We start from the raw sequence: 15204 nt of genomic DNA on the forward strand, positions 1-15204 counted from the left end.
GTCAGGGGGCAACGCCGCACCAGCCCTCGCCACTCCTTCGGCCCGCGCATACCGAGCCGGTGGTTGTGGCACCTGCCCCCAAGGCGGCTGTAGCCAGGGCTACACCGCCTACTCCCAAAAAGAGACCAGAGACTCCAGAGTTCTCGGGTCTCAAGGCCTCCCCTCCCCAGGCGAGGCCCGAAATCCGAACTAACAGCCCGCATGTGCGGGCATCCAGTGCCTCCAAAGAGGCAATGGATAAGTCGGTACCCTTGGTGCCGAAGCAGCAGCGTGGCTCCTTGGAGCGCGCCAAGAAAACAAAAAAGCAAATAACAGGGCCTGGTGACGGTCCTGTTAAGTGAACTCAAATTCCCCGTCTAAACAGCCACTCGCTTTTCGTACACACAGCACTATTTTACATTCACCATGAACACTCAAATTATACAATAGAACGTCAGGGGCCTTCTCAGAAACCTTGACGACATCCAAGAACTCTTACACGAACACTCACCAAAAACGCTGTGTGTACAAGAAACACACCTTAATTCAAAACACACAAATTTTCTTCGTAAATACGTTATTTTTCGAAAGGACCGTGATGATGCCATGACATCATCCGGAGGTGTTGCCATCATATTGAATCAAGGAATGGCATGCACACACTTACAACTCCGAACATCCCTTGAGGCAGTGGCTGTTCGAGCGGTTCTTTTAGGAGCGAAGCTCCTTAAGGCGTGGGCTGTGCGTCCCCTGTATGTAGCCACCTCTCGTTCAGTTCTAAGTATTACGCTAGCCACCGCCCGATCTAAAGGGTACACCTATATCCATCCATCCATCCGTCCATCCGTCCGTCCGTCCGTCCGTCCGTCCGTCCGTCCATCCGTCCGTCCATCCGTCCATCCGTCCGTCCGTCCAAAAGATGCAAGATGTTATAAACTAGACGGCGGTACGTGTAGTGGATTATGAAAGATGCGAGGTGTTATAAAATAGGAATGATGCCACATATGGCACGTGTCATCGTTCGATATAGTGCGGCGACGTACGCTAGGGGGAGCGTTGCAATAAAATCGAGTGGGCAAAATGTACGGAGGATTCATGGTTTACCAGGTTTACCTCCGGAACTTAGCCCACTCATCATCATTCACTTCGTGAATATGGCGGCATTTTTTTGATAAACTGATCACAATCTGCACTATATACATTCCTCCTAGCTATCAGCTGCAAAAAAGTGATTTACACTCTTTAATTGATGAACTTCCGGAGCCTTATGTTCTTCTTGGAGACTTCAATGCGCACAGCAGGCTATGGGGAGACTCTCGTTGCGACGCGCGAGGTCGACTGATTGAACAGTTCCTTCTCTCTTCGAGCGCATGTCTCCTAAATAGCAAAGAACCAACCTAATATAATCTCGCACATAACAACTACTCCTCCACAGACCTAAGCATAATATCTCCATCTCTTCTGCCTCTACTCCAGTGGAAAGTCGTGAGTAATCTGTACGGAAGTGACCACTTCCCCGTAGTTTTGAGCACAACTACAGCAACTTAGTGTCCACCCCGTGTTCCTAGATGGCTCATAAACAGAGCCGACTGGGAACAGTTTTATACCATCGCTCGTATAGAATAAAGTGACATATGTACTTTAAGCATTGATGTTGCTGTCGACTACTTCACAGCTTTTTTGATTGATGCGGCAATAAAATGCATCCCACAAACAAATGGACAGCCAGGAAAAGAGCGTGTGCCATGGTAGATTTCTGAATGCCGAAACGCGCGCAAACAGCAAAGCAAACCTTGGAGGCTGCTTCGGAACTCACCGACAGCCGAAAATCTTGACACCTTCAAGAAAATAAAGTCTGAAGGCAGTAGAACGCGTCGGCAGGCCAGAAGAGAAATCTGGCAGAAGTTTTTGTCAGGGATCAATTCATGCACACAGGAGGCTAAAGTCTGAAACATGGTCGGTAGGATAGCAGGAAAGGAAGTACACACACTTCCACTCGTAAACACTCAGGGTGATACCTTGGAATATCAGGCAAACTTCCTCGGTGCACACTTCGAACAGGTGTCCAACTCATCCCACTATACTGACACTTTCCAAAAATACAGAACAAGAATAGAAAAGCAAAAACTCGAACACAAATGCACTAGATACGAGGCATATAACCAAGCTTTCAGTCTAGCTGAGCTCAAAACCTCTCTAAACTTCTGCAGTACTTCTGCCCCAGATTCTGACCTTGTGGTGTATGAAATGTTAAAAAACCTACCAATCGAAACACAAAAAACCTTACTTTGTTTGTACAATGCTATCTGGTTTTCTAGCACCATTCCTACCTACTGGAAAGAGGCTATTATTATTCCAATTTTGAAAGAGGGCAAGGACCCTTATTTAGCTTCCAGTTATAGGCCTATTGCACTTACAAGCTGCTTGTGCAAAGTCTTCGAAAAAATGATAAACTGCCGACTTGTACATTTTCTTGAAACAAACAATCTGATCGACCCATTTCAGTGCGGGTTTCGAGAAAGTAGATCCGCCACAGACCACCTTGTTCGTATCGAGGCACAGATCAGAGACGCATTCGTCCATAAACAATATTTTCTCTTTGTGTTCCTCGATATCGAAAAGGCTTATGATACAACATGGCGTTTTGGAATTCTAAGAGACCTGTCCCACCCTTACGTGCGTGGAAGAATGTTTCACATAATCAAAAGTTACCTGTCAAACCGGATATTCCATGTCCGAGTGGGCACGATTCTTTCCCAAACATTTGTCCAGGAAACAGGCGAGCAACAAGGTGGTGTACTTAGCTGCACGCTTTTTCTCATAAAAATGAATTCCTTGCGCTTGACCATCCCTCGCAATATGTTTTATTGTACATATGTCGATGACGTCCAGCTTAGATTTAGGTCTTCCAATATGGCAATGTGTGAGCGGCAGGTTCAGTTATGTTTAAACAAGGTCTCCAAATGGGCAAAGGAAAACGGATTCTGACTGAACCCACAAAAAAGCACGTGTGCCTTGTTCTCCCGAAAGAGAGGCATGCACTTAGAACCCGACATTAAACTTAACGGTCAACGTTTGTCTGTTAATGCGGAGCATAAATTCTTGGGATTAATATTGGAACACAAGTTGACCTTCATACCGCACATCAAGTATTTAAAAACAAAATGTTTAAAAGCCATGAATGTTTTAGAAGTGTTGTCACGTACTACGTGGGGTAGTGACAGGCAATGTTTCATGAACCTGTATAGAAGCCTCATTCGCACCCGCTTAGATTATGGGGCCGTTGTTTATCAGTCTGCGACTCAAAGTGCTTTGAAGATGCTGGAAGCCGTGCACCATTTGGGCATCCGCCTTTCTACGGGTGCTTTTCGCACCAGCCCCATATAAAGCCTTTATGTTGAGTCAAATGAGTGGTCGCTTCATTTTCAGAGAACTTACATGTCCTTTGTTTATTTCCTCAAGGTGAAAGCAGACAAGAAGCACCCCTCATACTCTACTACTAATGATTTGTCGAGCTCCATTCTGTTTAAAAACAGGCCTTCGATGACACAGCCCTTTTCAATTCGCCTGAAGGGTCTAGCTGAGGAAACTGGAATGTCACTCGAACACAGTATAATGGCTCCTGTAGCATACCCGCCACCGTGGCAGTGGCAGACTATTGACTGCGATGTGTCTTTTCTAAATGTTACCAAACATGCGCCTATTGCCCATATTCGAACATACTTCCTGGAACTTCAACTCAAATACACACGTCCTGAGTTCTTCACAGATGCCTCAAAGTCTAAATCCTCTGTGCCCTACTCTGCTGTCGGCCCATCCTTTTCGGATGCTGGCCCTCTACATCCAGGCACAAGTACTTTCACAGCGGAAGCTTATACGATACTTGTGGCGGCGAAACACGTCAAGCAATTACAAATACAAAAACAGTAATTTATACAGACTCCTTCAGTGTGGGAACGGCTCTGCACACTCTTAAAAACAAAAAAATCAGTCCTTGTCTCACTTTACTCCATTTTGTGCATACTCTACACACTCAAACAACATGTTGTAGTGTGCTAGGTGCCAGGGCACAATGAGATTCAAGGCAATATGATGGCAGATGAGCTTGCTGCATCCGTCCATGAAAGCACCACCATTACACCCATATCAATCCCGGCCCTTGATCTTAAGCAGTCTCTCAAACGAAAGTTCAGGGACTACTGGCAGAGCAAGTGGGATACACACGCACAAAACAAACTACACTATATTAAGCCACCCCTTGGTCATTGGCTGCCCGTATCGTAATCGCGTCATACAGAGGTAATACTAACGAGACTCAGGATGGGACACACATACACGACACACACATATCTTTTGACCAGTGGCAATCCACGATTGTGTGACAGACGTGGCGAAGCATTAACAGTCCTTCACATGTTAATACAGTGCAAACACTTAGAAACTCTAAGAAAACAACACTTTCCATTACCCTACCGACAATATATACCTTTACACCCTTCAATGTTCATTGGTAGGGAACCGCTTTTTAGTCATAAATCATTTTTAGCGTTTTTAAAAGAAATTCATAATTTTCATATCATGTACTCGGGCATTCCGTAGCACGACCTCTCCGAAAAGGTTTTTGCTGTGGTGGCTACACAGGAAAGCACTTGCCTCACGGCCCTTGGACGCAAGGGTATGAACGAGTGAGGTACTTGTGCTAATGCCATACATGTCCACCATCGTTTTTCATTATCACCAACTTTTGTCACCTATTCACACCACACACACCTTTCACGGCATGGTCATGATTTTATTACTTGTATGTTTTTACCCGCCTTACTGCGAGGAATTTAATGGCCCTTATACAGCCGCTAATCACAATCATTGTCCACATTCTTTGTCCCATGAACTGGTGCTCTTTGGCCATCAAATGGCCCTTGCGCCAAAAAACACCATATATCATCATCATCAGTTGTCCAAGTTTGAGAGGTGGCTGTTAGAGTTAATTGTCGAGTCAAACTGACTCCATGAGCGTTGCCACTGTAGAAGCTCACCATTGAACTTTTCTACTTCTAATTTAGGTCGCTTTACAGTGGGGGTCATTTGCGGCATGTTATGGCTTGATTCTCTATGATCTGCGGAAGATGAGGTGCGATCAAGTGAAGTGGTCACTGATGCAGCGTTCGTGCAGCTAAGCTCGCGTAGCATGGCAGTACTTTGGTGTTTGCTACGCTTATTCTTCCTTTGTAGTTCTCGGAGCATGCAATTTCCTTTTTTAATGCACCATTTTCCATACCTCTCTCAGTTTCCTGATTTACTTGTTTGAGTGAATCTTCTTTAAGAGTGAGAGGGTTGATCTTTTCTTCAAGCTCACCCTGTGATGCGTCGTCCTCTATGACGGCGATGTCGTTGAGAAGTTTTGTAGTCGACGTTCGGACCACGGCACTTTTGCGCATGATTCTGTCGAAGTCCATCTTGAGTGGGTCTCAAGTTCCGGGTTTTGACCCAAAAAAAACGTTGTAGTGGAATAGCAGGGATGCACAAAACTTTCTTTAAAGGACGAAGACAAGAAGTCAAGACGTCTTTTTCAACACGAATGCATCACGAAGACTGGTTTCCTTTAAAGTATGTACACCACTCTCGTAGCGAGGGTAAAAAACATGCACAGAAACACAAGTATACAGTCAAACACAAGTCAAAGAGTTTTCTTTGCACCTCGTACATGCAACGTTTTTCAGCAACTCAGGTAGCTTGCACAGTCGGTCCTTGTGGCTTTAAGCTTTTCTTCCACGGCAGTCGTGTAGCTCATCAAGGCTCTCTTACATCGAGAACAGGCTCCCCTGGACCACTTGCCTTTTTTAAAGAGTGCCGCTGCTGGCCGGAAACACATCTTCTCCAAGTTGCCCCTTTTGTGCCTTTTCTCCGAGGGTCGCTCACGAGTCGATCAATTATTTCCTGAAAAGCGGCGGTTTCGTTTTCATTTTGCGACAAATACAACTTCCTCTAGTCCGTCATGGTGCGTCAGTCACTTAAGCTACTGTGCTGCTCACTCGAAGGTCACGCGTTCGATTCCGGTTGCGGTGGTCGCAACACGGCGGCGGAGAAATATATAATGTGCATTGTCGGTCTAAGTTAAAGTTTCAGTCCGGAGCCCTCTAATTCTGTTGTGGTTTGGGAAGTAAAACCCCAGATCATATCAATAAGTCCTCTATACATGCGCAGATTTCCACTAGATTACTTTAGACTTGTCAGAACAAGCCCAGTTCTTTAAGTGAGCCCCTAGGTGTCCACAAGATGCCATTGTGTTTAACGAGGTAGTATGTTGCTTTGTCTGCTCATTAAGGCATCGACCAGTTTGGCGGATAGAGGCGTGGGCACTGGATAGGGAAATACGGTAAGCGACAGCTTGTTTACATGGCTCGTGCATTTACTTCTTGGTTTGGTTGGCCTCCACATTGTGTATGTGGCCTGACAACTTGTTTAAATAGCCCGTAATAAAACTACCATACGATGCTGTCTTCATACTTCATGAAATACGCGCCATGTGAACAAGCTGTCGTGTATGGTGAATGCCAAAGTAGAGCTCAACCAACTGGCTTGGCCAGGTGAGTTGGGCGGGTTGGGAGTTTCAACTTCCTTTCCTCTCCTAAAAAAAACCTCTTAAGATTTACATGCGTAATATACACGACCAAATACAAACGTACGCACCTACATACTTGAAGGGTGTTGAACCCCCTAACTAAGTGCTGTAAGCATCTGCTTCTCGTCCTGTAGTTTGCACTTGTTCAAATATTACGGATTGCCCCCTCCTCGAATAAAAAACGCCTGGGTATGACCTTCGCCCAAGAACCACAACACAAAAAAATATGCAGTGGGTTTTCTCTGTTTTTGGTTGGGGAAACTGAACACTTACATTCAGCCACAGTAGACTTTAAACAGGTGTGCATTAGCGGTTGTTTACTGTGAAAATATTAACACAGACCATCGTCAATCATTTTTTTTCATGTGTTTTTATCGCGAATCGAATGTTCTTTCAACCAGAAAAATATTTTATTTATGCTCGAAATGATGAGTATCCACTCACTCCTACCGAAATCTTTTACATATGCAGACACAAGTACACGCTTGCCTCGTCTTCTTTCTCTAGACGCACCGAAAGACGCTCCTGGCGAATTTCCGAGTGTACGATTACGTATATGCATGCCCTCAACCAGCCCAGATAAGTTTTTTCTATGTTCTACTGTTACGAATCAGCTAAGGCTTCTGCGGACCCTATAGCAACAATTCTGCTACGCCGGTGTCACGTGAAATAGCACGAGCTCTTTTTCAAGGGCAGCATAAGATGCTCCAAAACTGTAGGTGAAAATTGACTGAAAATAAGCATCATTTCAAGTAAGCGTGTTTGACGCATAGATTTTTCCCGTCCTAGCTTATCTAACCTTTTTATGCCTGCGTTCTCCAAACACCAGAACAGGCAGATGGCCGAGGACATCGTGGAAATCGACATAGAGGCCAATGAAGCAGACAGGTACCTAAGTGGCCACCAGGTAGATGGCCGTAATCTCTATCCGGCGATGGGCTACTTGGTGCTAGTGTGGAAATCAGTGGCCAAGCGCATGGGAATGCCGATCGATCAAGTTCCAGTGGTTTTCGAAGATGTTTCTTTCCGTCAGGCCTCTTTACTGCCGAAAAATGGTAAGGACAAATTTACGTACCTATGGTGTGTGTACTTGTCTTTATGAGACGCTTGTTTTAATGTTCGAAGCTCTAACTTGAAGCATTCATAGTCATAGCATTGTTTTGGATAGGTGTAGACAGTAAGCTTCATTTGCATATATTGGCGGTATCATCATCCTTACCAACTGCACGTAAAGACCCTGACACCACGACTAAACGCACCAAAGTAGCAGCTACAGGTTATGCCTCTGAAAAGGTAAATAACCCTTTTACACTGACACCGTAGTTATCAACACGTAAACTTCCCGCAATGAGCTGCGACGCGAGTCTTGCCTTGCAAGTGTGCACTACTGTAAAGTGCTTTCTACTGTGAAGTGCTTTGACTGCACAGCACTTTAAAGGGCCCCTAAACCCCCTCCGATATTTTCCCAAACATTTTAAGTAAACAAGTGCATCGCGTGCAGAATGCCGTCGCGATCAACGATGCAACACGCAGCAGCGCTACAGGTAGCGGGGGCGCCACAATTCCGAAAAAACAATAGCTTCTACTTTCCAGTCCCCGTCATTCCCGCCACTGACATGTGTGGCATCACCAGTGAAACTCGATTATGTTACCACTTTCGATGCTTGACATTACCCGAACGACAACCGACGACTTCCAGTCCCTCTGCAAACAGCTGTTCACGCACACCTTGTTGTTTTTGGTCGTGTTGTCGCTTGCGAATCGGCATCTGCGGCCCGTGACGCAACGCAGAGTCTACACCGGCACGATTCGTAGGGCCACGGGTCGGCACGACAGCAACAATGGTTAGTCAACGATCAGTGCACCCAGATGACACATGCAACACAGTTGACGGCGAGCTGGGTCGTTGGAGTGGCGGATCGCCGCAAACGAAAGTAGACGCTGTCTCCGATAGCGCGTCAGCGGTGACGTATGTCATGCGAGAGGGGGAGGGGCACTCAGACGACTTAGCGAGGAGGGGTCAAGCGGTTTTGAAAAAGGGTAGCGTAAAAAAGAGGGAAAGAAGCGATCATCGCGTTTTGATCATCAGACGCACGTAACTCCGCTATTACTGCACCGTTTCGAAAAATTCTCACGGCTACGTGTTCGTTGCAAGCTCGAGCTAACTTCCTCACCTCCACTAAATTTCGACCGCTGGGTGCTTCAGGGGCTCTTTAAAGAGCCACATGTGTGATATATTCCTAAACTTTACGTACGAAGTTCGCGTTCTATGTTAAGTGGTTGAACCGGGCCAGAACAAAACCAGTAATGCTGAAAATGAGTTAGAAAGGTCGGATTATATCTAAAATAACATATTTAACAGAAATAACCAATAATCTTTGACAATATTTAACTTAAAATTTCTAACAACGCTCGAGAAACATGCGACGCACTTCCACGCAGCGCTAGAGAATGGCACCGTCTCGCCAACTGCATGATGACTTCTCCCACTGGCGCTGCCTCTGAAGGGAAAGCAACCTCTGCCAGTACTGTGCGAAGGTGGCCGACACTTACCACATAGTATGGGCGTGCCAGCTCAATTCATATTTACAACCGAACACCACTCAAGCCCGAGAAGACTGGCAGGCAGCGCTGGTCGGCTGTCAGGACCTTCCAGCCCTACAAACCATAGTCTGGCGTGCCAGCATAGTGGACACGACCAATGGGGTCTCTGACTAGGGACTCAACCATATGCTTTAAAGGCGCTGATCCACGAAGGGCTGCTTTTTCTTGCAACATCTCTGTTAGCCGATAGTTGTCGCGCGAGAACAGAACGACGTTAAAGAGACAAGAAGGACACGAGCACATGATCGTCGTTCGAACTGTCATCATGTCATACCAACTAGCCCAAACTGTCACACCTCTCTGTTAGCTTCAAAGCCACCATCTTTCGGAACTCGCTGCAGCAGACCTGTAATCCTACTATGTAAAAAATCAATGAAGTGCCGTAAAAAGTACCATCCTAATTAGTTCTGCAGAAACGCGCAAGCTGGCAGAAGCGTTAACAACAAAAAATAGACAACCACCCGTTTGTAGAACAAAACCGAAACGAAATTCATGCGGATTTCTAAGAAATAAAGGCTTCTCAGTCGCTTAAATGTGCGTCTTGGTTGCAGGTTTAAAGCAGAGACCAACCACTATCTGGGGCGGTCGCCCTACAAATTAAGCTCTACCATTTTTCCCTTTCCTAAGCCTTGCACGGCCTTGCGTTTTTCCCCGAAACTCATTTGCAACTTGTATGTGTGGGCCTCGAATTGGTCATGAAGTCGCCCTCGCACTGCCAATCGCTAGTTTCCTGGTTAGCTTAATTGTAGGCGCTAGTCTCCGGTTCGATCCCCGGACCAGAACAAATTTTCTCAGCAACTAAGAGGCTTTTCTCTCTGAGAAATTCGTATGGAATGCTTTGTGGCGTCATTCTACATACGGGTGGTTGTCTGTTTCTCCTTTCTTAAAAAGTACCATGTTCGCCGCACCCCTAGTTTGCGAATCCACTTAGCAAGGTTAAATTCTTGTCGAAAAACGGTGCACGCTTACCTAAAACATTGACGTCATTGGCGGTTTTGAAGCGGAGCCGTGGGAAGTCTACAAACGGAGATCGCTGCGTGCACGGGCTACGCACGTCTTCACTTTTCACATTAGAGCTGCATTTAGTGCAATATTTATGTGGACACCAATAGCTACGCATCAACAATATGTCTTTTCGGGCTGCTTCTCCCTACGTTACATTTCATATGACCGTTGATTTAAGGAGGACGTGTTACTATCATAGGTACGCATTTCGGCTGATTGGTTCACATTTGCGACTTAGAAACAGCGCTGCAAAGACCCATTCCTGTCTCTCAAAAGAGTTGACTGTTGGGCGAGTTGGCGCTTTGACAGAGAAACCATCGTGAGAGCGCTATAAAAACCCTACACACAAAACGAGGCAAAGAGGTGACTCACAAAATAGGCAAGACACACAAAAAGAGACGAGGTCAGGTGCATTGCGCCTGTTCTCGTCCATCTCTTCTTGTGTGTCGTGTTTTTATAGCGCTCTCACGATGACTCCTGTCCCATTGATCGCCTCATTGCCTCTTCGCAGGCTCTCTATAGTTTTCTTTTGTGACTTTGGGATAGTAGTGAAGTATATATATGCTGACTGAATATTCAATTAATGTGTAGAGTTTTAGGTCCCAAAAAGAACGTATATGTAGAAGATACACTATAGTGGAAGGCTCCATAAATTTTGGTGATCTGAGGTTCTTTAACGCGCACTGGAATCGCACCAATACATGGGCTTCCACCTTATCGCCTCCATTTGAATGTGACCGCTGCGGCCGGAATCAAATGCTCGATCTTCAGGTGACCGACAAAAATTAAAACATTAGGTTTTCAGTAAGCGCCATGTTCTCGTGTCCTTTCTTGTTCCGTCCTTCTAGCCCTGTTTGTTTTTCCTCCGTAGTAGTGTCATAATTAATACGAACAGCAGGTTCGTAAATACACACAGTGTATCGAAGTATGGGAAGGTTAGGCTTCGATAAGTGTTCACGACATCCTAAGCGAGGTCTCGTAACACTCTTGTGTACAGGATGTGTTCGCTTCCTCGTGAACGTCCTGCGGTTGACTGGTGAGTTTGAAGTCGCTACTGCCGGTGCAGCGGTGGCTACCGGTCGTGTGCGCGTGATCGAGGAAGGCGAGAGGCTGCTTGTCATCGACCCACCGTGTGTGCCAGGTGACTCTGTTGACTACGAACTGCCGGCACAGGACGTCTACAAAGAACTCAGGCTGCGTGGCTACGGGTATCATGGAGCCTTTCAAGGAATTCTTAAGGCAGACATAGACAGTAAGAAAACCAATTTTTTGCACACATGAACACGTCGAATTTCCTCTACAGTCTTGATGGTGAATGCTGTATTTTCGCAGGAAGCCTTGTTGCCTGTAGTGCAAGTTTTTGATGCCGTAGAGCTGTGTTGTGATGACCCTCAGTCCACAACAAAACGAAATATTTAAATTCTTTTAGAAGAGTTAACGCCTTTATTTAGAAAAAAACTATGTTAACGTGTTCTGAAACTAGAACTTTCATTTATGCAGAACTCTAACCCCTTGACGAGGAGGAGGAAAAAACCTTTATTGATACTGGCTATGCCAGATAGCCCTTATCCCCACCGAGCTGGTTGACATCCCTAGTCCGGGACGTCATTAGTCGAGGCGGCCACCCGAGCCCGCTGGACTAGAGCTCGCTGTTCCTCTAGTGTGGAGCTATGGAGTAGGGTCGTCTCCCAGTCCTTTTTGGTGGGGTTGGGAAAACAGTGCCGTGAACGTCTGTATTCTGATACTGTGATCTTTACAATGCGAAAACACCGTATCCACAAATCACACAAAAGATAGGCACGTACAAGAAGTTAAATGAATTTTGGCGACATCAAGTTAAGCTAAGCAAAAAGATAATCAGCACTCACCCATTTCTCGCACTACTAGACGTACAATCGACGTAATATGAAACCTGAGGAATGCAAAGCTTTCAAAGTGGTACAGTGTACACCCTGCTTCCATTACCATTAACGGGCGCGCACACCTGTTTCAGTGGCCCTGCGCATTTGTGCGTACCTGTCTATGATGATAAATGAATAAGCGTTGCTCGAGTTTCATTTGACGTCGGTAGTAGATTGCATACACCTGCAAATTTTAGTATACTTATGCAGCTGAACAGGTTGGCTACGTATCTGCATGTCACACCGCACTCTCGTCGAAAGACGATAGTCTTCCGTCTGGAGAGAGTGAACAAAACGTTTATTTGATGTTCTGTGCAAGAAAATCAGTGAATGGTAATCTGGCGGCGCTGCGTTAGAGTGCCTCCATCCAGCCTGCAGCGGAGGCGAACAAGCGCATTAAGTCACGTCACACGTGAGACATGAGCGCTGTCTGGCAGTTATCCTGGAAAACGGGGCGCGCACCGTGCGCGCCCGTCTCTGAGGCAATAAGGTGTCTAACGCAAGGCGCCGGGTAGGTGCCACCATCGTGCCGTCTTAGCAAAGCATTGGAAACACTTGCTGTTTCGTGCAAGCGTTGCATGGTCAGCGCAGCGTTATGAAGCCTACGATCCTTTAAAGTACTCATGTATGTCTTTTCTAGTACAGCTACACATACATAAAATTGACGTATTGTTATGGTGCTTAAGACATGCCCAATTACTGTTTTCAATTGACAATCTCACAAGTATGAACGCCGAACCTTGAGCAATATTGGTGGGCACTGCGGATGGGGTCGGTCGTTTGGAGTATTGTTTGGTCTCTTTGGTGCCGTTTCGGGTACCGTTGGGGGAGACAAACATACAAATGGACAAACATACAGACAGACAGGCAGACCAAAATTTGTGCGCCGAAGGTCTCCAAGAAAAACTATCGTCTTTTAAACAATCGACGAACCTTCTAGAAGGAACTTTAAAATTCTCGGTAAATATTGCAATTGCAAGTTTCGAAACACCTCTGTAGGTTAGCCATTAAGGTTCTTGTGCATTCGCTGATAGTTTTAGCACGTTTTTGCTTCGGTGAAACTGCCATTGATTGATTGATTGATTGATTGATTGATTGATTGATTGATTGATTGATTGATTGATTGATTGATTGATTGATTGATTGATTGATTAATTGATTGATTGATTGATCGGTATGCGAAGTTTAACGTGCCAAAACCACCATATGATTATGAGAGACGTCGTAGTGGAGGGCTCCAGAAATTTCGACCACCTGGGGTTCTTTAACGTGCACCCAAATCTGAGCACACGGGCCTACAACATTTCCGCCTCCATCGGAAATGCAGCCGCCACAGCCGGGATCCCATTTCGCGACCTGCGGGTCAGTAGCCGAGTATACCTTACAGTTTGACCGCGGTGGGGCTTGGTCAAACTGTCAACACAGCTTTTGATACCTCAAACCTTCACAACTCTCGACACAAATTAGAAACACGGAATGCATTTCACCCCGACTGATGCGGTCCCCAGAGATCCGTATTTGGGCGTACATCTAGGCCATGCATGAACTCTAATCATGTTATCCCCTAAATTAGGTTTAACGAGCCCATTTGAAGCACCTCGAAAGTCAGTACGCATTTCCTGCATGGGTATTCAGAAATCTCAACACGTTCATACGCAAGTTCAGGCCTTTCACGTTTGTGTAAGAGTCCTGTTTTTTTATATTTTCATTTCATATTTCATCCACTTTTCATCTGTTTACACTGGGAATGTGACGGCGGGTTCGGCGAGTCAACGTGGTCAAGAGTGCCGTGACGTCAGGGCACGCTACTTTTTCGAGTACCTTAACGCACCCTGCCGAATTGGACATGGCCACTAGATAGACATCGTGACAATAGCTGAGGAAAAAAATAATAATTGGAAGCAGGCAGTCAAATGCACGTCACGCCGCGTGGTTTCACAGGCCAGGCGTTTGAGAATCAATAATTACGATGTGTGTGTGTGTCCATTCTCAAACATGATTTCGGAAACATCACCGTACCACCCGACGTAATACATGGAAGGACACATGGCCTTCAAGCACACAGTTGTCCGTTACGGTGCTAACTTGCATATCATAAGCACCCTTCCTTTGCATGCTCCTGGGGGTTATAGCTACGCTAGAATACCAGTGTTTCAGGAAATATGTCCCAATTTTTTTTTATCAGGGAAAAGCTGATATTTTGTATATGCCTTGAAAATTTGTTATACTGTTAGCTGTCGGGTATCCGAAGATGGTTGAAAACATTCATTGCGACAGTCATCAAGAAAGTTACTTTAATCAACTTTCTAATTAGTACAGTTCTGAAGTTACGTTGAATTGGATAATTGAAGTTCCTTGTGCAAAGAAGCCATCACAGCTTATGGATACGAAACACAATCTGTAGTGAGTATTGTCGTGGGATGAAATTCAATGAAATTCAACGGAGGATATCTCTGCGCACCTCACAGAGACATACCACACGACTCTCCCCGTAATGAACAATGTGTAGCGCACCTAACCTGCTTTTGCAATTGTTTACAAGTATTTGTACTTAAGTATAGTGTCTCTATAATATTGAGCGCAAAATTGTGTGGCCTATTTGGGAACGTATGAATAATACATGTGACTTTTTGCTTCAGCCAATCAATATTAACGGCCGATGTCGTTACCCCCACGTGATGAAGCGTCACTTCCGTTCACGAAAATAGCTGTTGATTGTCGATCGAACTCGAAGCCATTGTGCTTCTCCTTTAAAATAAAATCATAACAGAGCCTTCTTTGCGGCGTTGCTATCCAAGCAGCTACATCGGTGCATTCCCCAGTTAGAGAAGAAGCGATGAAAGCTACCCGTTCCTTCATGTAACAGGGCACCCTTAAGTTTCTGCTCAGCCTTCAGAATTGTCTTGCTTTTGATTGATTGATTGATGATGTACCAGAATGACGTCATTCAGCCATCAGATGTGTTGACGGTTTCTAACCTTGTTGCGTGTCGTCATTGCTCCTTTCGAAGAGATTACCTTGTAGTTTTCTGTTCCTGGACGGACGCGCTAAATCAAACAGGCCTTCGATTCAGAGCTCTGTGGTAAACAATGC

The 15204-nt window shown here is 45.6% G+C and overlaps 1 protein-coding gene across 1 annotated transcript in view; it reads left to right on the plus strand.

Moving 5' to 3' along the window:
- LOC119179103 (fatty acid synthase-like) overlaps positions 1-15204 on the plus strand; it is a 146171-nt gene that overhangs the window by 44842 nt on the left and 86125 nt on the right. The window contains exons 12-13 of the mRNA XM_075870086.1: positions 7431-7656; positions 11208-11462. Coding sequence (XP_075726201.1) covers positions 7431-7656; positions 11208-11462 — 481 coding nt within the window. The remainder of the gene's footprint in view (positions 1-7430; positions 7657-11207; positions 11463-15204) is intronic.

This window comes from Rhipicephalus microplus, chromosome 7, assembly GCF_043290135.1.
Source record: "Rhipicephalus microplus isolate Deutch F79 chromosome 7, USDA_Rmic, whole genome shotgun sequence".
In the NCBI taxonomy this organism is placed as follows: Eukaryota; Metazoa; Arthropoda; class Arachnida; order Ixodida; family Ixodidae; genus Rhipicephalus; species Rhipicephalus microplus.